The sequence below is a fragment of the Indicator indicator genome, chromosome 10 (assembly GCF_027791375.1).
Source record: "Indicator indicator isolate 239-I01 chromosome 10, UM_Iind_1.1, whole genome shotgun sequence".
NCBI classification, from domain to species: domain Eukaryota; kingdom Metazoa; phylum Chordata; class Aves; order Piciformes; family Indicatoridae; genus Indicator; species Indicator indicator.
The window spans coordinates 14606091-14634033 of NC_072019.1; the positions used below are offsets into that span (position 1 = coordinate 14606091).

The window sequence follows — 27943 nt, forward strand, 5'->3', positions numbered from 1 at the left end:
GCTGAAGAGAGTCCTGGGGAAAACATCCATATGTCCCTTTCTGTTCCATTTTTATATGAACAGTCAGCAAAATTATTTTTCCTTTCAAACACAAGCGGCAGATGGTTTCCTACCTGCAATCACAAGCCCATGGCATGGCACAGCTGGCAGACAGATGTATCACTAACTTCCTATCTCATGTAAAGAAACGAAACCCAAGGCGGGGAACAACTAAACAAAATCATTTGGCATCGCTCAGGGTTGCCAAGCCACCCCCTCACTCCCTGCTTTCAGCATCTGTGGTAACTCAAGGCAAGGAGTTAATCACCTGCCCTTTCATGTTTGAATGTTCATCTTGTGCCACTGGTAGTAAGAGAATTAAATACCTTCTTTTTTTTTTAAACTCTTTCTTCAGATGAAGAGGAAAAACACTGGAAGATGTTTGAAGAAGGGCAGCAAAGCTAGTGAAGGGTCTAGAGAAGGAGTCCTGTAAGGAGCAGCTGAGGGAACTGGGGTTGTTCAGCCTGGAGAAAAGGAGACTGAGGAGAGACCTCACTCTCTACAACTCCCCAAAAGGAGGCTGGAACCAGGTGGAAGTTGGCCTCTTTTAAATAGTAACAAGTGATAGGACAAGAGGAAATGTACTCAAGTTGCACCAAGGGAGGTTTAAGGTTGGACATGATGAACAATTTTTTTCTCCCAAAGGGCTGTCAAGGCCTGAAACAGGCTGCCCAGAGCAGTGGTGGAGTCACCATCCAGAAAACAATAAAGATGTGTAAACGTGGTGCTGAGGAACATGGTTGAGTGGAGAGTTGGCAATGATGGGTTAATGGTTAATTAATATTTCAGAGATGTAGTTTCTATTTCAGTCACTCCAATTTCAGTTCTTTGAACAGACAAAGAAACTACATAAAGCTTGTTCCAAAGCACCAAGGATGAAGCCACTGTCATCATACAATAAATTTATCTTCTTTGTCTATCAAAGGTTCAAAAAAATCATCAAATGGTTTGGGTTGGAAGGAACCTTAAAGATCATCTAGTCCCAAGACCTTGCCATGGGCAGGGACACCTCCCACTAGACCAGGCTGCTCAAGACCTCATCCAACTCAGCCTTGAACACCTCTAGGGGCAGCATGCACAACCTGGGGGTACTGGTCGACAGCCGCCTGAACATGAACCAGCAGTGTGCCCAGGTGGCCAAGAGAGCCAATGGCATCCTGGCCTGCATCAGGAGTAGTGTGGCCAGCAGGAGCAGAGAGGTCATTGTAGCCCTGTACACAGCACTGGTTAGGCCACACCTTGAGTACTGTGTCCAGTTCTGGGCCCCTCAGTTTAGCAAAGATGTTGAATTGCTGGAGCATGTCCAGAGAAAGGCAACGAGGCTGGTGAGAGGCCTTGAGCACAAGCCCTATGAGGAGAGGCTGAGGGAGCTGGGATTGTTTAGCCTGGAGAAGAGGAGGCTCAGGGGTGACCTCATTGCTGTCTACAACTACCTGAAGGGAGGTTGTAGCCAGGAGGGGGTTGGTCTCTTCTCCCAGGCAACCAGCACCAGAACAAGAGGACACAGTCTCAAGCTGCGCCAGGGGAGGTTTAGGCTGGAGGTGAGGAGAAAGTTCTTCACAGAGAGAGTGGTTGGCCATTGGAATGGGCTGCCCAGGGAGGTGGTGGAGTCCCCCTTCAGCTTCAATCCATTCCCTCTCATCCTAAAACCTCAAGCTTTAATCCATGGCCCTCATCCTATCACTCCAAACCCTCGGAAAAAGTCCCTCCCCAGCTCTCCTGTAGCCCCCTTCGGGCATTGGAAGGCCACTCTAATGTCTCCCCAGGGCCTTCTCTTCTCCAGTTCTTGAAATATGCCAAAATCTGGTTTGCTACAAAAAACCCCAAATCTTCATTATAAGAATTTGTCTTCAAAGATAAAGAAACTTTCCAAACCTGACTGGACAAGATCCTGGGCAAGCTAGGTGACCCTGCTTTAGCAGCAGGGTTGGACTGGATGATCTCCAAAGGTCCCTTCCAACCCCCACCACTCTGTGATTAGTGTGCTCTAGTCAAGAGAACAATCCAGTTTTCTAGGAGTGTGCCAGAATCCAAGGGGTTTGGGGTTTTTTTAATTAAATACCCAGTTCTTAAGAGCATTTTCAGTGCCAACATCTCACTCTGCCAAGACAGAAGCAGGAGGAAACGAACACTGGCACGGCTGCCTACTTCAGCTGTAACTACAGGTCCTTGATTATGCCAGATCTGGGCAGAGATAATTCAGTCTTCAGTGGGTTTAGGCAGATCACTGCATTCCTGGTCAATGACTCCAATCCCACAGGATGACTTTCATGCCAGGGTGATGTTAGCTGATGGAGTATGTATGATGCCTAGCCTGTCAGAAAGTCAGTTTCTACAGCCCTACCTTGGCAATAGTTCCTGTATCTGCAGAACAAGTTTACACTGGATCTGTGTTTGGTATCATGAGGCTTCAGAGGTTTTGGTTATCCACCAGCAGCCCTAGAGCTTCATTTAATATATTGCTGAAGCACAGCCTCCAGGCTTCTGAGGGAGAAGAGGTTCTGCCCTGGACTTCTTAATTCAGACAACTGGGAGGAATGTTTTAATCACCCAGAGCTGTCCTAAGTGGGCAGAACTGTTTCACCTCAAATATTGGCTTCAGCTCTGGGCCACTCACTCCAAGGAGGATAGTGAGGTCCTGGAGCAGGTCCAAAGAAGGGCAAGGAAGCTGGTGAAGGGTCTAGAGAACAGGTCTGGTGAGGAGCAGCTGAGAGAACTGGAAGAAAAAGAGGCTGAGGGGAGACCTCATTGCTCTCTACAGCTCCCTGACAAGGAGGTTGGAGCCAGGTGGGAGTTTGCCTCTTCTCACTAGCAACAAGTGATAGGAGAAGAGGAAATGGCCTCCAGTTGTGCCAGGAGAGGTTTAGGCTGGACAGGAGGAACAATTTCTTCTATGAAAGAGTTAAGACCTCAAACAAGCTGCCCAGGGCAGTGGTGGAGTCACCATCCCTTGAAGGGAAGTAAAAGCCATGTAGATGTGGTGCTGGAGGACATGGTTTAGTGGTGACTTGGAAGTGCTGAGTTAATGGTTGGACTTGATGATCTGAGGTCTCTTCCAACAAAAACAATTCCATGACTCTAAGTATAGGCTCAGGTTAGCTATGTAAAGATCACATCTTCATAAACCCATCATCACTGCCAGTGCAAGCCACCACAGGAAACTCAAAACGAAGTGACACCTGTGAAGTGTTCCTGCCCCAGCCTTGCTGCTCAGCCAGGTTCTTGCAGACATTCCATTCAGAGGAGTGAAGAAGGGCTTGGGAAGCACTCAGAGCAGCATTTGCTCATCAATGCTAACGGGTCCTTAAGGGAGATGATTGTGCAGGTGACCTAATCAACTAAGCATGGCACAACCCAGCATTAAGCAGATGTTCCCTGTAGCACTGTTGGCTGGATGTTCTGAGCAGAGATTTCAGTACCAGCCTTTACAAAAGCCTTCTTTTCTGTTGTGGTGAAGATAAGGAGGGTTGATGATTTTTTTACTCCCTTTCAGAGCATGTTCAGTCAGAAATACAAAACCAGACTCATTTGAAGGAAATTTTCTTTGATACTGACTCATATGACACCCTGTGAAGACTGGCTGAGTTGGAGTTGTTCAGCCTGGAGAAGGTTCCAAGGAGACCTTAGAGCAACCTTCCAGTACCTGAAGGGTGCTACAAGAAAGCTAGAGACGGACTTCTCACAAAGGCATGGAGTGACAGGACCAAGGGTGATAGCTTCAAACTGGAAGCAGCTCAACTTTTGTTAGACATTAGGAAGAAATCTTTCATGATGAGGGTGGTGAGGCACTGGAACACATTACCCAGAGAAGTTATGGAGGCTTCAAGCCTGGAATTTTTCAAAGCCAGGTTAGATTCAGCCAGATCTAGTAGGAGGTTTCCCAGCCCATGGCAGAGGGGCTTGGAACTAGATGATCTTTAACGTCCCTTCCAACCCAAACCATTCTGCAAAATGCAAGACAGTAACCAGAGGATGCCTCAAATCAAACCATTTTCAAAACAAATTCAAAGTCTTCTTTATGCAGTAAACAGGAACTGGCAGAACTCCTTACCAAAGGAGGTGAGGATGAGAAGATTCAAGAAAAAACAGTGAAGTTTATCCAAGAGAAACTCATTGAGGGCTACTAATTACATCAGAAGCACATCCAGCTGAGGGAACATCCTTACTGAAGACAAGCTGAGTGCTTGGAGAGGATCAGAGGAAAGTTCACATCCTCACCCTAGAAGTGCTTTGCTTTTGTATCTGACTATGACTGATGTCCTTCCTGATTATCCCTTAGGACCTGGCGTTAACCCAAGCCTAACACAACTTCAAAGCCCTCCCTGGGAAGGGAGATGAAAAAGAAAAATAAAGGAAAGCAAGAAGAAATCAAATTATTACAGATGACTGCTCCTAAATGCAGAGTGAAAGGCTCAAACTAAGAGAAAGTGGTGTCCACAGCTCTCTGGAGTAAAAGCCCTGCCATGAAGTTCTGTCTGGAGACATGACAGCACATAAAACAGAAACAGTTCCCAGTCACCATCAAGCTCCAGTTGGTCAGAGAGTGGCAAGGGCTTCAAGCAAGTTGACTGGGAGGTCCTTCAACTAAATGATCAGGCAAGTAGGATTCTTAGACTAAGCCAGCATGACTGCTTTGATATTATCATTACAGTGCAAGGCAGTAACAGGAACCTTCTTCCAGGATGGGAAGAAGCCTGCACTAATATTTCACAAGAGCTGTCTATGGAGCAAGTGTCCAGAGGCAGGATTTCTCTCTAAAAAGACCTTTTTGCAACCAGGAAGAGCAGCGTTGCCTGGGTTGGTTTCAGCATGGAACACATGAGGGCATTTCCAACACAACTGTCACCTTTTAGCACCGCTCGACCTAGCCCTACCACATGGCCAAAATATTGCATGTGTCAAGGAAATGGGAATTTGGTCTCCAATTGCCCCTGTGTTAGTCTGACATCTGCAGTAGACACTTCATGAGCAGTTGTTACTGCTATTGTTCACCTTTGAAGGATATACATCTTCTAAGGATCCTCTCCTTGTAGGAGAAGAACCCCTCTGCTGTGAGGCCAGGCTGAGAGTTGGGGGTTTTCAGTCTGGAGAAGAGAAGGCTCCAGGGAGACCTTCTGGTGGCCTTTCAGTGCTTAAAGGGGCTGATCAGAAAGCTGGGGACAGACTTTTGAGCAGGGTCTGTTGTGACAGGACAAGGGGTGATGGGTTTGAACTAAAAGAGGGAGATTCAGTGTAGATCTAAGGAGTAATTGTTTGACAGTGAGGGTGATGAGACCCCAGCCCAGGTTTCCCAGAACTAGATGGCATTAAGAGGTCCCTTCCACCCAAACTACTCTGTGATTCTATGATATTTCAGCACCAGTACATAGCTCTAGACCCACCCCAGTCCAGCTATGGTTGGTGATAGAGCCCAGACCACTACAGGACATGACCAACAGCAGGGCTGCTACAAAGACTGTTGAGAAGAGTCACATCAAAAGGGGTTACTGAAGCCCACAGAGCTTGGTAACCCCAGGACTCAGCTGCCCATCCAGACCACTCTAGCACAGACTGGTGAGCATGGGTCTAACTGGGAACATTTCTACCTCCTTCCTTTTCTGGAGAAGAGGAGGGTCATGGGAGACCTTGCTCTCTACAGTTCCCTGAAAGGAAGCTGGAGCCAGGTGGGGGCTGGTCTCTGATCCCAAATAGTAAGTGATAGGATGAGAGGAAATGGCCTCAAGTTGCTCCAGAGGATGCTTATGTTAGATATGAGAAGAAACTTCTTCACTGAAAGGGTTGTCAAAAACCAGAACAGGCTGCCCAGGGAGGTGCTTGAATCCCCATCCCTGGAGGTGTTTAAAAGAGGCAGAGCTATGGTGCTGAGGGACATGATTTAGCACCAGCCTTGGTAGAGGTAGAGAACGGTTGTACTGGATGATCTTCATGGTGTTTTCCGAACAAAATGTCTTTGTGATTCTATCCTGTCAGCATGCCTCCTCTGCTCTCTCCTAGGCATGGAGTACCTCTTGCAGCTCCTGCTCACATGAAGATCTGCATGTGCAGGTTGTAGAACCTGGAAGATTGGCCAACTCTGACCTACTTTTTCCAGGTTGCTCAGATGCAAAGGGGAGGAGTTTGAATTGTTTTCCTCTTCAGTTCCCTTGTGAAAACCAGATCTCGTTGCACAGCCTTGCAGGAAGAGTGTTATCTGATGACACTTCAATAGATGCTCAAGTACGGTTTAGCTAAGTCAGGGTGCGAGACCAGCCAGCTGTGCCAGAGAACAGATGGATTAGTCCCACATGAGCTGCTGCAACACCAGATGTTGTGTCCCTGCTCTGGAACAAGCCTGCAGATCTCCAGTTGGGGTTGAAATCAGTGCACACAGAACTGCACCAGACTGTGGGCACCACTGGCTTCCAACCAGACAGCTCCAACACCACAAGCTATGGCCCACAGGGAGCACAACCCCAGGGCAAAAGATGAGGAAGAGAGAAACGGTGACTGAACCTGCACTGGACATCCACCTCCTCTTCACTTCCATATTGGTGAAGTAGATCCTACAGTGAGGGCCAGGCTGGCACTGAAAGCAAGGAACGCACCCCACACAACACAACAGCTCCTCATCTCTTTGGAGAAGCAGGAGGCAAGCAGGAAGTACATCAGGGACATTGTCCTATCAGATGAATGTCTGCTGCTGGTTGCAGCAGCATGAGCTAACTGTACCAAAGGGCCACCTCTAAGAGCTGCTTTCTGACTCCATGATTCATAGATTCATAAAATGGTTTAGGGTGGAAGGGACCTTAAAGATCATCTAGTTCCAACCCCCCTGCCATGGCCATGGACACCTTCTACTAGAACACATTGCTCAAGGCCTCATCCAGCCTGGCCATGAACACCTCCAGGTAGGCAGCATCCACAACCTCCCTGGGCAACCTGTTCCAGTGTCTCACCACCCTCAATGGAAAGAATTTCTTAATCTCCAGACTAAATCTGCCCTCTTCAAGCTTCAATCCACTCCCTCTCATCCTGTCATAGAATCATAGAATGTTCTGGGTTGGAAGGGACCTTCAAAGGTCATCTAATCCAAGCTCCCTTCAATGAGCAGGGGCGTCTTTAACCAGATCAGATTGCTCAGAATGCAAATCTTACTGCAGCCTCTCTGCAAAGAGGAATCATGAACATTTGCAACCTCACAGCAACTCAGAGGTACTAAGGCCATTGCAGATCACCAAAACAGCGATACAGAAACCAGATATGGCCAAATTCAAGAGAAGCCAGGGAAGCTACACTGATAAAAGAATGATGAAAGACAATTGCCGATCTAGAAATCATCTCTGGCCACAGAACTGATTGTGTCACTTGACAAATCTAATTCACAAAGCTGCTGTGGGAAACTTATTTGCTGATGTTTAATCAAGTTAGGATTTTTTTTTCCTAGAGAATTAGAAAACTTGTAAAGAACACAAAGCCCTTGTAAAAAGTCCCTCCCAAAGGACTCCCTCTTCTGTAGCCCCTTACAGGTACTGAAAGGCTGCCTTAAGGTCTCCCTGGATCCTTCTCTTCTCCAGGCCAAACAGCCCCAACTCTCTCAGTCTGTCCCCATATGAGAGGTTCTCCAGCCCTCTGATCATCTTCATGGCCTCCTCTGGACCTACTTCAGTAGCTCCACATCCTTCTTATGCTGGGAGTCCCAGAACTGAAGTACTGCAGGTGGGGTCTAAGCAGAGCAGAGGGACAGAATCCCCTCCCTGTCCTGCTGCTCTCGTTGCTTTGGATGCAGCCCAGCACACAGCTGCCTTCTGGGCTGCCAGTGACCACTGCTGGCTCATGGTGAGTTTTTCATCAACTGACACCCCCAAGTCTTTCTCTTCTAGACTGCTTCCCAGCCACTCCTCACCCAGCCTGGATTTGTTCCTGGGATTGCCCCAACCCAGGTGTATGGCAAGTTTTGCAACTAGGGTTGAACTCTGTTGCCAGCACTGCTCCCCATACTTTGATATGTTTATCTGAACAGCCTAACTACAGGGGAAACGCATCCTTCATTCCAACAGGATGGACACAAACTGGGAGAGAAGCTGAGCACCAGCACTTTAAACACAGTTATGTTTTCAAAGAAAATATTTTTTCTTTAAAATGTTCAGAATTTCACTTGTTGTCACAGCATCAAAAGAAGAAGCAGCAAATAAAAGCTGCAAATCCAAAACAGGATTGTGCAAGATCAGTGATCACCTAAAAGAGAAGAGTCATACAACAAGTTTCCTTTGTAGATGCTACCAGTTGTTTTGAAAGAAAAATAGATCTTTAAAGATGTAAGAGAAATGTTACACTGCTTCCTTTTGCCTAGGTTTCCACCAAGCCCCCTGAAAATTGAGAAGGGGAGAGATCCTATAGAAAGAAGAACCACAATTTGTAGGTATTTCTCTCAGAATGCTGCAGTTTGGGATTCTGGGCATTTTCTACAAGTTCTTGTGCTGCCATGGAAGTAAGGAAAGGCTCTGCAGTATGGTGGGGTGTCTGGAGGTCATTCAAAGCTAAACTGGACTGGAGGCAAGGTCTTTTCCAAAAGTTCCTGTAATGGTTTAAATCAGAACAAAACATGTCAAACCGAACCAGCGGGCTAACCTGGCTACCTCCCAACACATAAGTGAGGGAAAAGTAACACAAAAACTCGGCATTGAGACCCAAAACCAAGTGAGATAAGAATAGAGTTTACTGATCAAAATCAGAAAAGCATGGTACAAAATGCAGAATTACCTTATCCTATTTGCAGAAAAAGCATAGCACAAAGCAGCAGCAAGCAGCAGCAAACGAGCCAAAAGCCCAAGCCAGAAAACTACTCCCCCATTCCTCCTTGTCTCCCAAGTTCCAATCTGAACTTCAAGCCCAATAATACTTTGCTCCAGCTAGCACCTTCATTTCTTGTAGTTGGCATGAGTGAAGCATGGTGTGACTAACAGCAGCAGATTCAACTCAGTCCATGACAGCTCCAGTGAGAAAATAATCACAGAACAGTGATCATTTGTTTGGAATGACTGGAAAAGACTTCTGGAGATCATCTAGTCCAACTTGGAATGGTTGGAAAAGACCTCTGGAGACCATCCAGTCCAACCCCCCTGCTAAAGCAGGGGCACCCACAGCAGCTTGCCCAGGATCACAATGTCTGGGTTGGTTTGGAATCCCCTCTCAGCCTTCTCTTCTCTAGGCTAAACAGCTCCAGGTCTCTCAGCCTTTCTTCCTCACAGAGAAGCTCCAGGCCCCTCAGCATCTTTGTAGCCTCTGCTGTACACTCTCCAGTAGTTTCCTGTCTCTTTTGAACTGGGGAGCTCAGAATTGGACCCAGTATTCCAGCTGTGGCCTCAATTTTACAATGTCTATTGACCCTTGTGACCAGCAGCAAGCTAAATAATTAAGATAATCAAGTCCTCATCAAGAACATGGAGGTTTTGAGATATTCCACCTCATATTTGGTTTATGTGGCAGATTTTGGGCAGCAGAGGGCTGAAGAGGTGACTTCTGTAAGATACCAGATGCTGCCCCAAGGTCAGACAGAGCCAGTTTTAGCTGGCTCCAAGATGGTGCACAGCTGCTAGGTGAGGCTGAGCCCACCAGTGGCACTGGTGGCTCTTCCATGATCACATATCTAAAGAAGGGTAAAAATCAGTGCAGTGGTTGTGAGAGAGGAGTGGGAATGCGAGAGAACCACGCAGACATCAAGTCAGTGAGGAGGAGGTGGTGCTCCAGGTGCCAGAGTAGATATTCCCTCATAGTGACTGAGGTAGAACCTCTGCAGCCAGAGGAAGATCATGGTGGAACACTGCATCCTGTGGAGGATTCCACAGTGGAGCAGGTGGATGTGCTCTGAAGGAAGTCACAGCCCATGTAGAACCCACACCGGAGCAGACTCCTGGTCAGGAGCTGCAGCCTGTGGAGAGGAGCCCATGAGCCCATGCAGGAGCATGTTTTCTGGCAGGAACTGTGGCACATGGAGGACCCACAAGGGAACAAAATGTTTCTGAAGGACTGCAGCACATGGAAAAGTGCCCACACTGGAACAGTATGTTCCTGAGGAACTGTACCTCATGGAGAAGGCCCATACTGGAGCATAGCCCATAGGAAGGACCCACGTTGGAGAAGGTCATGAAGGATTATGCTGTGGGGGGATGACACGCTGGAGGCAGAGAAGTGTGAGGAAGGAGTGGCAGAGACAGCGTTACAGACTGACTGCAATCCAGTTGCCAGCCCCTGCAGCACTTGAGGGCTGCAGAAGAGTCAGGAGTGAAGCTGAGCCTGGGAAGAAGGGAGGTGTAGGGAGTGAGGTGGGCTTAGTTTTGCTTCTTACCACCCTGCTCTGTCACAATTAATTGCCAATAAAGGAAAGGTAAAGTGGCAATAAAGGAAAGGTTATTTTATAGATTTATAGAATAGTTTGGGTTGGAAGGGACCTTGAAGATCGTACAGTTCCAACCCCCCCTGCCATGGGCAGGGACACCTTCCACTAGACCAGGTTGCTCAAGGCCTCATCCACAACTTCCCTGGGCATACTGTTCCAGTGTCTCACCACCCTCACTGTAAAGCATTTGCCCATGGTAGCAGTAGGTCAGTGATATTCCTGTCCTCATCCTGAGCCATGGAAACTTTCTTCATCTTACTTTTTCCCCCCATCCTGTTGGGGATGGGAGGGGGAGTAATAAAGCAGTTTGGTGGCCAGCCAGAGTCAACATACCACACATCTGCTCCAGCTGCTTGAATTGTAAATCTTCCAGCCTGTGAAAAAGCTTAGCCAGAACAGTTGAGCACAGCTGTAAGAGAAGGAGTCACTAAACCAGACGTGAAATCTTTTTGTGAAGATAGAGCTGCACCAATGGGATGTTGATAGGACAGCACCTAGGGTGTGAAAGTTACCTGGAAAGGGACACCCTAAAATTAAACCAAGTGGAATCAGTAAATGCTGCTACACAAAGGCAACAGCAAATGGACCTGAAATAAGAAGGGATTTGGATCATGTAGGGCAAGTCACACAGGAACACATCCAGATGGGTTTTCAAAGTCTGCAAAGGAGGAGACTCCACAACCTCCCTGGGCAGCCTGCTCCAGGGCTCCAGCACCCTCACAGTAAATAATTTTCTCCTCATGTTGAGGTGGAACCTCCTGTGTTCCAGTTTGTACCCCTTGCTCCTTTTCCTATCACTGGGCACCACCAAAAAGAGCCTGGCACCTTAATCCTGACACCCACCCCTCATAGTTATAGACATTGAGAAGATTCCCTCTCAACCTTCTCTTCTCCAGACTAAACAGCCCCAGGTCTCTCAGTCTTTCCTCATAGCAGAGCTGTTCAAGTCCCTTCATCATCCTCATAGCTCTCAGCTGGACTCTCTCCAGCAGATCCCTGTCTCTTGAATTGGGGACCCAAAACTGGACACAGTATCCCAGGTGTGGTCTCACTAGGGCAGAGTAGAGGGGGAGAACCTCCCTAGACCTTTTCTTGATACACCCCAGGATACCACTGGTCCTCTTGGTCACAAGGGCACATTGCTGTTCCATGGATAACTTGCTGTCCACTAGGACTCCGAAGTCTTTCTCCATGGAGCTGCCTTCCAGCAGGACACCACTACTCTTTACTAGGGCAGGGGGTTGTTCCTCCCCAGACGACTTGTCCCTATTGAACTTCTCATGAGGTTCCCCTTCAGCCAGCTCTCATCCTGCTACTGTAGCTTAGCTCCTCAGATCCTGGTGTGACCCAGATTTGGATTTGATTGCTTGTCTTCATCAGATCCCTCCACAAAAATGTTCAAGCTTGCAGAGACAATGGGAAATCTCAGCCAAATCAAATAAAGAGAGAAGGCTGGAAGCTATCCTAGCTCTAGCTCTCTGTTTTTCCAACCACTCAGATCAGCCAGGCCACTAAAAATATGCTTTGAGTCAGCAGTGCTCTGTGTGAGCTGCTCCCCGCAGGAAACTCATGGCAGGTTGCAGTGCAGTGGGCACCTATTCCCCAGCTGTAAGGACAACACAACCATTCAAGCTCTCCAGTAACGAAGAGCTCAAGAGCTCTTGACTATCTTCCTTAAAATACTGCTTATATGCCCAGCTCAGGCTTGAGGAGACAGAGATGGGGGATAACTGTGCCAGAGAAGTCATGGGCACTCCATGCCCACCGAAAGAGTGTACACCAGACCTCTCCTTTCAAACTCCTTGAGCAGAAACTGACCTCAAGTCCTTAAAATGAAAAATTTGAATCATTTTGTCTGGAAAAAACCTTTAAGATCATTGAGTCCAACTACTCTAACTCTACCAAGGCTGGTGCTAAACCATGTGCCTCAGCACAACATCTTTGCCTATGTGAAACACCTGCAGGGTCAGGGACTTGACCACCTCCCTGGGCAGTGTTTGAGAACCCTTCCAGTGAAGAAGTTTCTTCTAATATCCAACCTAAATCTCCCCTGGCACAACTTGAGGCCATTTCCTCTCTTCCTATCACTTGTTACGAGGGAGAAGGGACTGATCCTCACCCGGCTCCAACCTCCTTTCAGGAAGCTGTAGAGAGAAACAGAACTATCACAAACCCCAGAAAAATTAAGGGCTTCCCTATCTTTAATCAGCTTTGATTCACTCAGATCTTTCACAACTAGTCCAGAAAGTCTTGGCAAGACTGATAAGGAAAAAGAGAGCAAAACGTGATACAAAATCCACCTCCGCTGCTCACTGCTTCACGCTTGAGTAATTAACATGATTAGTGATGTGATCAAACAGCTTCCAGGCTCCAACCCACCATCTACATGGGAAAGAAAAACAGTTTTCATTTTCCTAAAATAAAAATAGAAGCAACAATCAGGGGAATTTTCACTTCAATGGTTTTGCTGCTACCGGAAGAATCCCCAGGAACTTGGAAGCTCCTTCTGAGATACCCCAGGTTGGAAATGCTTCAGGCTATGAAGCACTGTACCTGCCTCAGACAGGTAATCAAGCAGCTTTCAGAGGGCCTTGAGTGCAGCTCTGTCAACTTTTAGCAAACTAAAAAGTTCTTCTTGAACAGCTTTTTGGGTTTGGTGACTTGGTAAGACAGGAATTTTTTCTGGAAAATAAATAACCTGATGACACTGATGGATGCTATTTAGAATTCATACTGCAGGAGCATTTCCTGAGGGGACAATAAAAATACACTAAAACAGTCATAGCCTTCTGGTATTCTTCACCTTTGTCACACTCCTTTTTAACATCACATCATGGGGGCCCCCATTTCAACCAACCTTCTCACGTTCCTCACACTCTTCCATGAATCACAGAATGGCTTAGGTGTACTGCATACAGTTCTAGTGTCTCCAGCACAAGAAGGACACAGAGTCTGTTGGAGAGAGTCCAGAAGAGGGCCACAAAGATTATCCAACGGCTGGAACACCTCTGCTATGAGAATAGGCTGAGGGAGCTGAGGTTGTTCAGCCTGAAGAAGAGAAGGCTTCAGGGGAACCTTAGAACTGTCTTCCAATACCTTAAGGGATCCTACAGGAAGGCTGGGGAAAGATTTTTCATAAGGGTGTCTAGTGACAGGACAAGGGGGAATGGTTTTAAGCTGAGAGAGAGTAGGTTTAGACAGGATCTCAGGAAGAAGTTCTTCTGTCCGAGGAACAGGTTGCCCAGAGAAGTTGTGGATGGCCCCTCCCTGAAGATGTTTAAGGCCAGGTTGGACAGGGCCTTGAGCAGCCAAGTCTAGTTGAAAGGTCTCCCTGCCCATGGCAGTGGGGTTAGAACTAGATGATCTTCAAAGTCCCTTCCAACCCAAACCACTCCACGAGTCTATGAATATGCCAAGCGAGCCTGAGGAGAGAGCAGGAGCAAGGCACCACATTCATCCTCCCAGCCCCAACCTGCAAGTCCTAGGCTATGGCATGCTCTGCATGAAGCACCAGGGCAACAGATCAACCTGACAGCACAACAGTTGTACCCAAGAACAGGAATACTCTTTTAAGCTTCAGCCAGTACATTGTTCTCTCCCTCTTTCCCCCTCAAGAAGTTTTCCTTGGTCATTCTCCCCAGTGGTTTCCTGTTCAGCTGCAAAGTCCACAGGCTCGGAAGCTGATCAGAACAGGGCAGAAGTGCTGGTGTCCTGCACAGACACCAGGAGATCTGCTTATCCACTTTGGGGTTTTTCCTTTTGCTTCTTACTGCAGTGACTCAGCAAACTCCTTGGCTTCTTTCTAAGTGTTCCCACCACCAAACCACAGCCTTTCAAAGGCAGCCCAACTACCAGTTTCACTCCTCTTCAGAGCAGCACTTCTGACTGAGCCAAAAGACTCAGGGTAGGTATTGCTGGTAGGTAAATAATTTACAACTCACTCAGCTTTCTGGGATCAGTGGAAAGAAGCAGCAGCAAACCTGCTTTTGGAGTTAGTGGGTGAGCCATGAAACGTGGGCTTTGCCCCAACTTTAACAAGCAAGACACACAAACCAACCCCACCAGCCCACTAACAATCATTTAAAGCATGCTGGGTCACCTGCCTCCAGCCACAAGCTCCTGGAAGAAACAAAACAGATAAAATACTCACGCATGTCACCAATGGCTCCTTTGGTGACATTGGTGGCTCTCCTTACTGTCACAGTGAATACGTGTGAGTACTGGTGTTCCACCTGCAAGTCACAGAGTTAGAGGTGATTAAACTCCAGAATCCACCCTCCCTCCCCCCCCAAAAAAAAAAAAAAAAAATCTATCAAAATAGGCTTCATTTCGTCCAAAAACAGAGAGAGAGAAATCACCCAGTCAAAATGTAAGTGAAACTCATACTGGATAGAGCATCTCAGAGCTGAGCTGCAGCCTGCAGCTTTACTGGAAGGTCAGCCCTTCTACTTGATTTTCCTGCAGCCACACCTACTAATCTCAATGAACAACACTCCTCCTCTCCACACAACCTGCTTGAAGGCATTGAGTCAGGCAGGGACAGGTTGGCAGGGGGAGGAAAAAACATTTCAAGGGGGCTATTTTTACAGTGTGCTGGTGTTTGTCATTGCCTTCTCTCAGTACAAAGATACAGTAAACCATGTGCTGGGCTGTATCACTGAGTGTGGCCAGCAGGGCAAAAGAGAGGATTCTGCCCCTTTACTCTTACGAGACCCCACCTCAAATACTATGCCCAGTTCTGATGTTCCCAGCATAAGAAGGACACAGAGCTGTTGGAGAGAGTCCAGAGGAGGGCCCCAAGGATGATCATGCAAGGGCTGGAGCACCTCTGCTATGAGGATACACTGAGGGAGCTGGGGTTGTTCAGCTTGGAGAAGACTGGGGGCACTTTACAGCTGCCTTCAAATACCTGAAGGGAGTCTGCAGAAAGGCTGGAAAGGGACTTTTCATAAGGATATCTAGCAAAAGACAAGGGAGAATGGCTTGAAACTGAGGGAAAGTAGGTTATGACTGGATCTTAGGAAGAAGTTCTTCAGTATGAGGGTGGTGAGACCCTGGAACAGGTTGCCCAGGGAGGTTGTGGATGCCACATCCCTGCAGGTGTTCAAGGCCAGGCTGGATGAGGCCTTGAGCAACCAAGTATAGTTGAGAGAGATCCCTGCCCATGGAAGTGGATTTGGAGTAAATGATCTCTAAAGGTCCCTTACAACCTAAGCCATTCTATGACTTCAAGGTATAGGTTGTGGAAGAGCTAGAGGCATCCTGCACAAGCAAGGGGTAGAGTTAGCAATGCCTGCAGTACACCCTTTTTAGTAGGGATCAGTGTTCAGTGTGCAAGTGTCCCTAAGACAAAGGAAAGAAGATGAAAAACAAACTGTTCAAACAGCCACAAGCAACTTGCATGCAGCCTTTGGAGCTTCCTGTTTTGTCCAAAGCCCAAACATGACGCAGGAGCTGCCTTGCTACAAGCAGGTATATCCTGAACAGAGTAGGGGAGTAGAAACCCAGGTGAAATTAAGAAACAAATGCAAAATCCTTCATGAAAAGAGGTCTGTAACTCAGATCTATTGGTGCTTTACCTCCAGAGCCCGAAGCCTGACCAAGGTGCTGCACACCAAAGTGAGACAGCACTGCACACTGCAAGGCAGACACAGGTTAGAGCCCTGGGGGTGTGCTTTGAGCTTTGTGCATAGAGCCAGGCTCAGGCCCCACACAAGTGCCTCTCAGCACTCACATCTACACTGCCATCTTACTGCCACTGTTAAGCCTCTCAAGGCTGCCCACAGTGCCTAGACATTGACTCACATGCTGGTAAAACCTGGAGAGCACCAGCTTGCTCTCCTGCAACAGGAACTTGGGTACACTGGGAGAAGCTCTGCTTCTGCAAAGAGCATCAGGTCCATGGTGCTGCTCTGACAGCTGCATCAGGAGTTGCCCTCAAGTAGTCACTTCTCAAGCACAGTGAGACACCCCTACCTCAGGCTTCCATTTCTAAACCAGAATTCCAGCGTGGTGGGGGTTGGAAGGGACCTCTGGAGGTCACCTTATCCAGCTCCTCCTGCTAAAGCAGGGTCTCCCACAGCGCAGGTTGCCCAGGATGGAGTCCAGGCAATATGGAAACTGTGCTATTTCCTCTCATTTCCTAAGCACCCATTAACCTTGTGTAAGACATGAACAGAAACACTGTGTCTCAGTTGTGGGCAGCAAAACAACTAACCAAAGGTGAACAATCTTACAACACATTCCAGTCAGGAGGAAAAGGGGAAAGCACCAGAGTCAGGAGATTCATTGAAGTTTATCTAAAATGATGGACAATAGCCTTGAGCTATTGGGACCCCCTTATTCAGGCTGTTCCTGTTGCCTTCTTGCTCCTTCACAGAATCACAGAACAGTTTGAGTTAGAAGGGACCTTAAAGATCATCTAGTTCCAACCCCCCTGCCATGGGCGGGGACACCTCCTACTAGACCAGGTTGCTTAAGGTCTCATCCAACCTGGCCTTGAACATTTCCAGGCTTGGAGCTTCCACAGCTTTTCTGGGCAACCTGTTCCAGTGCCTCAGCACCCTTGGAGAGAAGAATTTCTTCCTAATGTCTCATTTAAATCGAGCTTCTTCCAGTTTGAAGCCATTGCCCCTGGTCCTGTCACTCCATACCTTTGTGAAAAGTACCTCCTCAGCTCTCCTGAGGTTGGAAATTACCTCTGAGATCAATGAGCCCAACCATCAATCTAATACCACCATGGCAATTAAACCACATCCCCAAGTGCCATGTCCACATGTTTCTTCAACACCTCCAGGGATGATGACTCCACCACCTCCCTGGGTTGCCTGTTCCAATGCCTGCCACTCTTGCAGCAAAGAAAGTTTTCCTAATCTCCAACCTGAACCTCCCCTGGCACAAAGTCAGGCCATTTCCTCTCATTCTATCATCTGATACTAGGGGGAACAGACCTTGGGAGTTCACATTTGTTGAGAAGCAACTTCAGCTTCACAGCCTGTCTCTTGCTGACATGAAGACACAGCAATGATTTCATGACACCGATCACCTTTTGCATCACAGCTTCCAAAAGTGGATGGAAAGGAGGTTGGGATTTCTCCCTGACAAGCTTCTGCCTCTGCTACATGGCAAATAAAGCCCAAGGTTTCCCATCACACCATGGTAAAGAGGGAACAGCTGGTACTGCTGTGAACACAGCTAGAGCAAGTCACTCCAGCTCTGCCATTCCCTTGCTTCAGGAATTGTTACAAGCTCCAAATCAAACTGCTGGAGCAGGTCCAGGGGAAGCCATAAAGATGATCAGAGGGCTGGAGCACCTCCCCTGTGTGGACAGGCTGAGAGAGTTGGGGTTGTTCATCCTGGAGAACAGAGGGCTCCACAGAGACCCTAGAGCAACCTTGCAGTACCTGAAGAGGGCCCACAAGAAAGCTGATGGGGGCCTTCTGACAAGGGTTTGTAGTGATAGGACAAGGGGCAATGGATTGAAGCTGAAAGAGGGCAGATTTAGACTGGAGATTAGGAAGAAATTCTTTACAGTGAGGGTGATGAGACACTGGAACAGGTTGCCCAGGAAGCTCGTGGATGCCTTCTCCCTGGAGGTGTTCAAGGCCAAGTTGGATGAAGCCTTGAACAACATGGTCTAGTGGAAGGTGTCCCAGCCCATGGCAGGGGGCTGGAACTAGAGGATCTTTAAGGTCCTTTCTGACTCAAACCATTCTATGAATCTCCAGAAAACAGCAGCTCTCACTGCCCCTTGTTTTCTGTTTGCTTCTTGAAAGTGCTGGAAGCTGTATCCTCAGTGGGTGCCACCTTCACACGCATATCAGATCATCCAAGTGTGGGTTTCACAACGTGCTGCTGGCCTTAAAGTTTGTTCACCCAGACGGATGTAACTCCTTTGTCAGAGAACCTTATAATTAAGAGAAACAGCCCCAGGTACAAACATCACCCTCCTCCTCCTTCTCAGCTGTTAAGAAAGAGCCTCTCCTCACTAGAGGCCACAAGTGGGAGATCACTGAACATTCATCAAGCAGGCGGATGCTGGAGTTGTAATTAAGTTACAAGTCCAAGACATGGGTGTGATGGCTTTAGCTCGCAGCTGGAACTCGCCTGCAGTTCTATGCCTCAGACTCCTGGCTGGAAACCATGGATTCCACAAGATGCTCCCTGACAGAAAGCCCTTCTGCAAAGTAAAGCATCTCCTAGGCCTACTCCTGGAACTTGCACGCCTAAGTCAAATACCTATCACCAAAAATATGGGAGTCCTCATCACAGCTGAGACAGGAACCTGCTGGAGTGGGGCCAGAAGAGGCCACAGCAATCATGTGAGGGCTAAGAGCCAGGCAGACCTTCTGGTGGCCTTTCAGTGCTTAAAGGGGCCAATCAGAAGGCTGGGGACAGACTTTTGAGCAGGGCCTGTTGTGACAGTTTAATGATTAAGAGCGAGATTCAGACTGGAGAGAAGGAAGACACCTTTTACACTGAGTGTGGTGAGAGCTGCCCAGGATGGTGGTAGATGCTCCATCCCTAGATCCATTCCAGGTCAGGCTGTTTATGGCTCTGAGCCACCTGCTGTAGTTGAAGATGTCCCTGCTGACTGCAGTGGGAAGATGGACTAAATGAGCTGTTAAGCTCCCTTCCAACCCAAACCATTCTAGGATTCATAAAACCAGCCCAAACCATCGCTTCCCAGTGCATTCTGATAGCAGTAGAGTAACTCCACTAGTTTCTATTACTGGTTTGCTAAGACTATCAGAAGAGATGCTTTTTCTTGACTTCAAACCCCACTGGTCCTGCTGTTGTTCTGTCAAGCAAGTCAAGTCTGGTTTAAGATCTGGTACCCTCTGAGATGTATGCAAGTACAGAGAGGTCTGGCAAGACAGAAAAACATTATCTCCTCTCCCCATGCCTCACCCAGAATAACACCCTGAGGGTTATCATTACAGAGTTATTAATATTTGGCCATAGTCACACACTTGGAAGACATTTTCAGCTACTAAAATAAACTATCTGCCTCTCAGTGAAAAAAAAATAAATCCACAGAGATACAGGAAGCTCTCAAGTCCAGATATTTTCTTACCACCAAAACAGCTTAAGTGCAAACAGAAATGAAGGCAATTTTCCACTTAGGATCCAGTTTCTAAGGGCATTAAAAGATCTTGATGTCCATAGTTTCAGCTGGGACAACTTCCAGAAGCATTGCTTCACAGAATCATAGAATGGTTTGGGCTGGAAGGGACTTTAAGATCATCTAGTTCCCCCAGTTCTTGTAGGCCCTCTTCAAGTACTGGAAGGCTGCTATGAAGTCTCCCTAGATCCTTCTCTTCCTCAGGCTGAACAGCCCCAAGAAGTGTCTTGCCTCTAAATACCTTTATAAATGCAGCCCTTGCTAGTTCAGGTGACTAAGCTGCATGTTCTGAGGTGACTTATGTTCACCTGAAACCTTGATAAAAATCTGTACATTGCCAACTCCTCCATTACTTCTGAAAAGTAGACCATGGTATATAAATCACTTCAGTGTTGCAACAGTGAGTGAAGCAACATCTGCATACCTTTAAAAATCTTAGCCAGTGAGAATAAACCATTCAGAAGCTCACAAGTAACTCAAACCCATAAATCTTGTCAGTCAGTGACTGAGCTTTACATGTGTGTCCCATTTCACAGCATCAGGTCAGTTGGAAAGGCCTTTGAGAGAATCCAGTCCAACCATTCTCTAACTCTATGAAGGTTGGTGCTAAACCATGTCCCTCAGCAGCACACCTCTGCATCTTTGAAACCTCTCCAGGGATGGGGATGCAGCTACCTCCCTGGGGAGCCTGTTCCAGTGTTTGAGAACCCTTTCAGTGAAGAAGTTTCTCCTAACATCCAACCTCAACCTCCACTGGCGCAACTTAAAGCCATTTCCTCTGGCCCTATCGCTTGTTATTTTTGTCAGAAGAGACCAACTCCAACCTGGCTCAGACCTCCTTTCAGGGAGTTGTAGAGCGCCAGGTCTCCCCTCAGACTCCTTTTCTCCAGGATGAACGACCCCAGTTCCCTCATCCACTCCTTGGATGGCCATTTCATCCTTCTCCATAGATTTAGAGTTTTCCATGTGCCCTCTCTAAACCTGGCTCTTCTGAGTTACCAGAACTCCACTGCTCAGTATGTACTCTCTGTTGCTTCCATTCAGAATGTTTTCCCAGTATCAAGGACAGCCATGGTTTAACATCTCCTATTCTCATACCACAGCTCCCCAGCTACGAGGATGATGAAGGGACTCAAACATCTCTGCTATGAAGAAAGTGTGGGAGACCTGGGGCTGTTTAGTCTGGAGAAGAGAAGGCTGAGAGGGGATCTTATCAATGTCTGTAAATATCTGAGGGGTGAGTGTCAAGATGAAGGTGCCAGGCTCTTTTCAGTGATGTCCTATGATATGACAAGGGACAATGAATAAAAACTAGAGCATGGGAAGTTCCACCTCAATGTGAGGAAAAACTTCTTTACTGTGGGCAAACCACCCAAAGAGGTTACAGAGTCTCCTTCTCTGGAGACTTTCAAAACTCTCCTGGATACATTCCTGTGTGAGCTGCCCCAGCTGTTCTTGCTCTGGCAGGAGGGTTTGGACTCCATGATCACTAGAGGTCCCTTCCAACCCCTGACATTCTGTGATTCTACAATCCCTTCAAACTCCCTCCTGCCTCCTTTATTCCTCTCCCAACTCTGACTGCCATTTGCCTGTTTTCTAAGCAAGAGATACTCATGAAGTCCACGAAATTCTTGAGGTAAGAACAACCATTCACTTTTCAAGCAATTATAGGATCAGCTGTTGCATTAACAAAGTTCCTTCTTCCATTATCAACACCCTCAACAGCAGAGGTTCTGTGCTGCCAGAGGGCTCTTACTATATTCTAGGGCTCCATTCTATTCAATATCATCCAGGTCACAAGGACTTGGGGCTATCAGTTGAGGAAAACTCACCGTAACCCAGCAGTGGTTGCTGGCAGCCCAGAAGGCAGCTGTGTGCTGGGCTGCATCCAAAGCAATGAGAGCAGCAGGACAAGGAGGGGATTCTGTCCCTCTGCTCTGCTTAGACCCCACCTGCAGTACTTCATTCAGTTCTGGGACTCCCAGCATAAGAAGGATATGGAGCTACTGAAGTAGGTCCAGAGGGAGGCCATGAAGATGATCAGAGGCCTGGAGAACCTCTCATATGGGACAGGCTGAGAGAGTTGGGGCTGTTCAGCCTGGAGAAGAGAAGGCTCCAGGGAGACCTTAGAGCAGCCTTCCAGCACCTGAAGAGGGCTAATTCTTTCCAGTGGGGGTGCTGAGAAACTGGAACAGTGCCCCCAGGAGGCAGTGGATGCCCGCTCCCTGGAGGTGCTCAAGGCCAGGTTGGATAAGGCCTTGAGCAACCTAGTGGAAGGTGTCCCTGTCCATGGCAGGGGTGTTGGAACTAGATGATCTTTAAGGTCTCTTCCAACCCATAGCATTCTATTATTCTGTGATATCTTAGTATCTTTTCTGTGAATGATTCACTGAAATATAACTGAGTGCCTCAAGAGCTCTCCCAGAAAGGGAGACATTCCAGCCAGGAGAGGGCACTGATGCAGAGAGGAGGAAGCTAGTCTCCTGTTTTAAGTCAGTTAAATACAGACATCAACCTGAAGTTTGTCTTTGCAACGGCTTTCACAGCACCATAGGGTGAGTAAAACACAAGTTTGGCTCCTGCTGTCTGCAAACTCATGTAGAGGATGTGACTGCATGGGGCAGAAGCCACATAATTGATAAGAGCTCATGTCAAGGAAGCTCAGGCTGTATCTTTTAGCAATAAGAAAGTTCAAGTTCAACACTGTGACAAGTGGAACCTAACTTGTCTGTGAGTACATAGCACTTCTCCTGCCAGGAGACCTGGGACTGTTAGGAAAAGTGCCTGATGTGAACACACCCAGTTTGTGTCCAGATTTCTCAGCAGGAATTGCAGCTTCAGTGTTTATTCAAGCCAAGGGCTGGAGCACCTCCCCTCTGGGGACAGGCTGCAAGGGGCAGTTCAGCCTGGAGAAGAGAAGGCTCCAGGGAGACCTTGGAGCACCTTCCAGTACCTGAAGGGGGCTACAGGAGAGCTGGAAAGGGACTTTATATAAGGGCTTATAGTGACAGGACAAGAGGGAATGAATTGAAGCTTGAGGAGAGCAGATTTAGACTGGAGATTTGGAAGAAATTCTTTTTACAGTGAGGGTGCCGAGGCACTGAACAGGTATCTCAGGGATGTGGTTGAGGTCCCATCCCTGGAGACACTCAAGGTCAAATTCAATGTCCTGGGCAGCCTGATGTAGTTGCAGATGTCCCTGCTGACTACAGGGGGGTTGGACAAGACTGACCATGCTTCCCACATCTTTAAGGACTTGATGATAACCCTAATGCTGTGAGCTTATTCAGAGCAACTTCTAACAGGACACATTCCAGAGACAACACAACAGGGACAGAAGATCCAAAGCTACTTACCACAATGTGTTGATAGGGATCTATAACAGACATTTTTGCCTTAGTTTTTATTCAAGACAGCTATCAAAGGTCCTGTTTCAGTTCTACACAGAAGAGGCTTCCCACTTTTCAAAGCTGAATTCAGTATGATGGATCCTTTAACTAGTAAATAAAGGAAAAAAAAATATTCAAATTCTCAACTCCCTTTTAAACTCTATTTTGTAACAGAGCAAATCAGTTCCTCCGCTTCAGGAAGGTTCCCACAAATTCTTTGTTTACCAAGAACTTAGTTCCGTGTAAGCTATGGAGGTAGAGAGATTTACTTGCCTGAACTGGAGAAAGCTCTGGTGCTCACTTCCTCTGCCTCAGGGTAAAAAGACAAAGCAAGTATCTTGAATTCCAGTCACCCAAGTCTTTCTAGCAGCTCTACAGAAAAGCAAAAAGAAAAATGAATTCTATTTATCCATTACATACATTCCAGTGTGCACTTCCATGCAGATGGGAGGGAAGGAATGTTGTGTTTGTAGATAGAGTATAGCTGTCTTGTTCTGTTCAGCTGTGTTTCACCTTGGGTCCTACTTAAAGTTATCATAGAATGGTCTGGATTGGAAGGGACCTCCAAAGGGCACCTGATCCAACCCCCTGAAGTCAGCAAAGACATCCTCTACTAGATCAGGTTGCTCAGAGCTTTGTCAAACCTCACCTTAAATATCTCCAGGGATGGAACTTCAACTACCTCCCCAGGCAACCTGCTGCAGTGTTGCACCACTCTCATGGTGCAGAACTTGTTCCTAATATCCAATCCAAATCTCCTCTTCTCTAATTTCAAACCACTGTCCCTCATCCTATCATTGCAGGCCTTTGGAAACAGTCCCTCTGCAGCCTTCTTGTAGGCCCCTTCAGGCACTGGAAGGCTGCTCTAAGATCTGCCCAGAGCCTTCTCTTCTCCAGGCTGGACAATCTCAGCTTCCTCAGTATGACAGAGAACTTTGGTAAAGAAGCCCTGTTGTAGGAGGTTTTGAGGAACTGCTGCAAACTTCAAAGGAATTAAGGGAAGAGTGAGGGCTATGCAGGCACTGTAAGGAGGAGGAAATTTGGAAGCCACAAAACATAAAATATACCATCTCCTCTGACTGCAGAGTCAACTACCAAGAGATAACCACACATTTTGAGAAGATAAAATCCCAGCATGGTGGGGGTTTGAAGAGACCTCTAAAAATCATCTTCTCACAGGTAATTAATGATAGAAAAAGAGGGAATGACCTCAATCTGCACCAGGGGATATTAGGAAAAAAAATTTCACTGAAAGAGTGGTAAAGCATTGGAACAGGTCACCCAGGGAGACGGTGGAGTCACCATCCCTGGAGGTGTTTAAAGGCTGTGTAGATCTGGTACTTGGCAATATAGTTTAGTGGTGAACTTGGTAGAGTAGGGTTAATGGTTGGACCTGATCTCAAGGGCCTTGGCCTTTTCCAACCTCAATGCTACTATGATTCTAGTCAAAACCTCATGCTAAAGCAGCTTGCCCAGAAGCATGATGTCCAGGCCAGTTTGGAATCTCTCCAGAGAAGGAGACTCCTCAACCTCTGGGCTGCCTGCTCCAGGGCTCCAACATCCTCACAGCAAAGAAGTTTCTCCTCTTGTTCAGATGGAAACCGCTGGGTTCCAGTTTGGACTCACTGCCCCTTGACCTGTCACTGGGCACTAGGGAAGAGTCTAGCCTTATCCTCTTGACCCCCTGTCCTTTAGATATTGGTAAGACTAACCAGTCTCCTCTTCTCCAGGCTAAACAGCCCCAAGCCTCCCAGCTTCTCCTCATCAGAGAGATGCTCCAGTCCCCTCAGCACCTTCATAGCCCTGTATAGACAGAACTAAGTTAAAGACACTACTCCATCTGCAGAAAGAAGAAAACGGGTCAGGTCTGGGTCAAGAAGCCTGGTTCCAGTTATTTGTCCAGCAGCCTAGAGGCAGAGTTCCAGCTCTCCAGATCATCACTGGACTGGTTGACTGGCTTAGACATGAGATCATCTTCTCTTCTCCTGCAACCCCCTGCCTCATTTATTTCAACATCTGCAGGAAGCAGGTTTGTGATTCCGCAAATAACGGTCTCTTTGGCTACGGAGCTGTGAAGAATCCCCAAGCGCCGCCTGCCCTCCATGCTGAGTGAGGCAAGGATCATGCAGGCGGAGAAATATGCGCTCACGTCAGGAACAGCACCACACACACTGGGAACTGAGCAGACAGGCAGAGGCGTCGGCTAGGGAGAAAGACCTCAGGGAGCAAGCATCACACAGTCCCAGCATGGTGGGGCTTACTCCACCGTTAGTCTCACAGAGCAGGAAAGCTCTGCAAATGAGTAAAGCCCAAGAGGATACCATTATCACCAGCAGAATGTGTCCTCAAGATGGTTCAAAAAGAAGCCCCAGTCAGATACGAGGAGATTGTTTACATCAAGCTGCCCAATTCTTCTTCAAAGACATGGACAACTAAAACAGTCAGTGAATGAGTGCAGCTCACCATCACAGTAACTGCTTGATCCAACCCGACAAGAGCAAGGGGCACAGAACAAGTCAAGGATTGACTCAGGCTCCTGGTATGAATGTCAACAGCCAGGTCTGTCACATCAGATGAGAGAAGTGTGTTTGGTTACAGATCCAGGCTCTGATTGTCTATCAGAGATAACGAATAACCTCTCGATGATTTTGCCTGCCATCCTGGAAAATCACTGATCTTATTGCTTCTTTTTGGTCTTCCCACTGTCATGGGTCAGAGCTGGGCCAGTCACAAGATGAGTGTCAGAGGCTCTCCATGAAACCCTCTGCTTCCCAAAGGGAAGAGAAAGGGAAGAAGGGAGACAGACTGATGGGCTGGGAAAGACAGAGACACAAACCAGTATGGAACCCAACTCCTGATGGCACACAATGGCACCACTGGTACCACTGATGCCGGGGGCAAGCACTGGGAAGTCCCAGATGGACTCAGCAGCAGATGGATACTGAATTCAGGAACACAGATCAGGATGGAAGGCAGAAGGGACAGAGTCCTCCTGGGACACTGGCCAGTGAAGAAGAGGCTTGACCCTGCTGATCCCTCAGCTTTCTCCTGCAGATGCCATCCATTGGCTGCAATCCCTTGTTGGTCAGTTGAGGGTCACCTGTCCTGTCTGCTCCTCCCCATAGGTGCTACCTCTGCCTTCCTACTCCCCAAGGCGGGGCACAAGTTGTGGCAGTGCCCTGGGTTTCTGCAAGTCTCAGGCAGAGCCTTTCTGCAGCCCAGCCCTTGGCAGGAACTCTGCCCATCAGCTTCTCCCTGCTAGAAGCAGCCCCTGGCTGTGCAGACCTGCCCTGAACTTCAGAAAGTGCCTCAGTGAGCAGAGACTGAGCTGGGAATTGACAGCACTGAACAGAATGGGTTCTGCCCTAGCTCAGAGAAAGACACTCAGACAGGAAACAAGTTTAATTCTTACTCTGTGTAGAGCCACCCATCACTCCACATTAATCACAAGTGGCATAGAATATGCCTAGCTGATGTGCAATGATTGCTATTTCCATGCCTTGCTAAGGGAGCATGGCTAGAAGGAAAGATCCTGAACAGAAACCTAAAAAGACTGACCTTTGTGCGAGATTCTTGGAGGGTGCTCTGGGGTGAAGTTTGGCAAGAAAAATGACACAGCACAAATAGCTAAACAGGGTATTTTAAGATTGGGAAACCACCTCTGACTTCCTGCTGAAGGGGATGTAAAAGCTGAAAAGATGGTGACTCTCTTTTGAAGGATGTAAGCAATTAGTGAAACTGGAGATGACACAGTAACTAACACTTCATTTTGATGGAAGGAGGGAGCTGTAAAATACTGCAGCAGGGTAGAAACACCGGAAATGCCAAGGATTTCTTCAGCAAGGTAAATTCACACCTTGGAAACTACTTCAGAGACAAAAGGGAGGAAGATAGAAGCGGTAAAACTTTCAGGCCAGTTCTCCATAGTCAGCTGCCCAGCACCTCTTGGAAGACTCCAGGTTGCAGCAACCTTGGAGGAAGGTAAGTCTAGGTGAGTCAGAGGAAATAAGACATGCTCCTGCAATAAAATGTATTAAGATGGATTTAGTCCAATAAGAAAAAAACACAGTAAAATAGATTGCTATCTTACATTCTGCAAGGAATGCACCTGGCGTGGAATACCACCCTGCACCAGCACAGGGCAGGAGTGATCTGCTGGAAAGCAGCTCTGCAGAGAAGGACTTGGGAGCGCTGGTGGACAAGAAGTTTCCCACGGGCCAGCAACATGCTCTTGTGGCCCAGAAAGCCAATGGCCTCCTGGCATGCGTTCAGAAGGGTGTGGCCAGCAGGTCAAGAAAGGTTCTCCCCTATCTCTACTCTGCCACAGTAAGGCCACATCTGGAGTACTGGGCCCAGTACGAGAGAGACAGGGAACTACCAGAGAGCGTCCATCAGAGGCTACAAAGATGCTGAGGGGCCTGGAGCATCTCTGTGAGGAGAAAAGGCTGAGAGACCTGAGGTGGTTGAGACTGCAGAAGAGCAGCCTGAGAGGGGATCTGATCAATGCTGATCAATAACCAAATGTCAGATGTCAACAGGATGGGGCCAGACTCTTTTCATTGGTGTCCAGTGACAGGACAAGGGGCAATGGCCACAAACTGGAACCCAGAAGGTTCCACTTGAACATAAAGAAAAAATTCTTTGCTGCGAGGGTGCTGAAGCCCTGGAGCAGGCTGCCCAGAAAGGTTGTGGAGTCTCCTCCTCTAGAGAGATTCCAAACCCACCTGGACATTGTGATCCTGGGCAACCTGCTGTGAGTGCCAGGGGTTTGGACTGCATGGTCTCCAGAGGTCCCTTCCAGCCCCCACTATGCTGGGATTCTCTGAATATTCATGAGGTTGGAACCGTTTCTGCCTGAATACCTGCACCTACTTCACATTGGTCATGGAAGTTCCCAGCACAATTCCCATCCAGACAAAGAATTTTTTTTGGCCACAAACACAGGGATGCAGGAAGAAGCCACTGGCCTGGGGCATGAGGGTTTCTCTCCCAGTTGCACTGCTTGCGAAATGGAGA

The 27943-nt window shown here is 47.8% G+C and overlaps 1 protein-coding gene across 1 annotated transcript in view; it reads right to left on the reverse strand.

The window, feature by feature from the left end:
- PLA2G4A (phospholipase A2 group IVA) overlaps positions 1–22927 on the reverse strand; it is a 55186-nt gene extending 32259 nt beyond the window's left edge. Inside the window, exons 1-2 of the mRNA XM_054384430.1 lie at positions 22895–22927; positions 14565–14646 (exon numbers count right to left, since the gene is read on the reverse strand). Coding sequence (XP_054240405.1) covers positions 14565–14646; positions 22895–22927 — 115 coding nt within the window. The remainder of the gene's footprint in view (positions 1–14564; positions 14647–22894) is intronic.
- Between the last annotated feature and the right edge of the window lie 5016 nt (positions 22928–27943).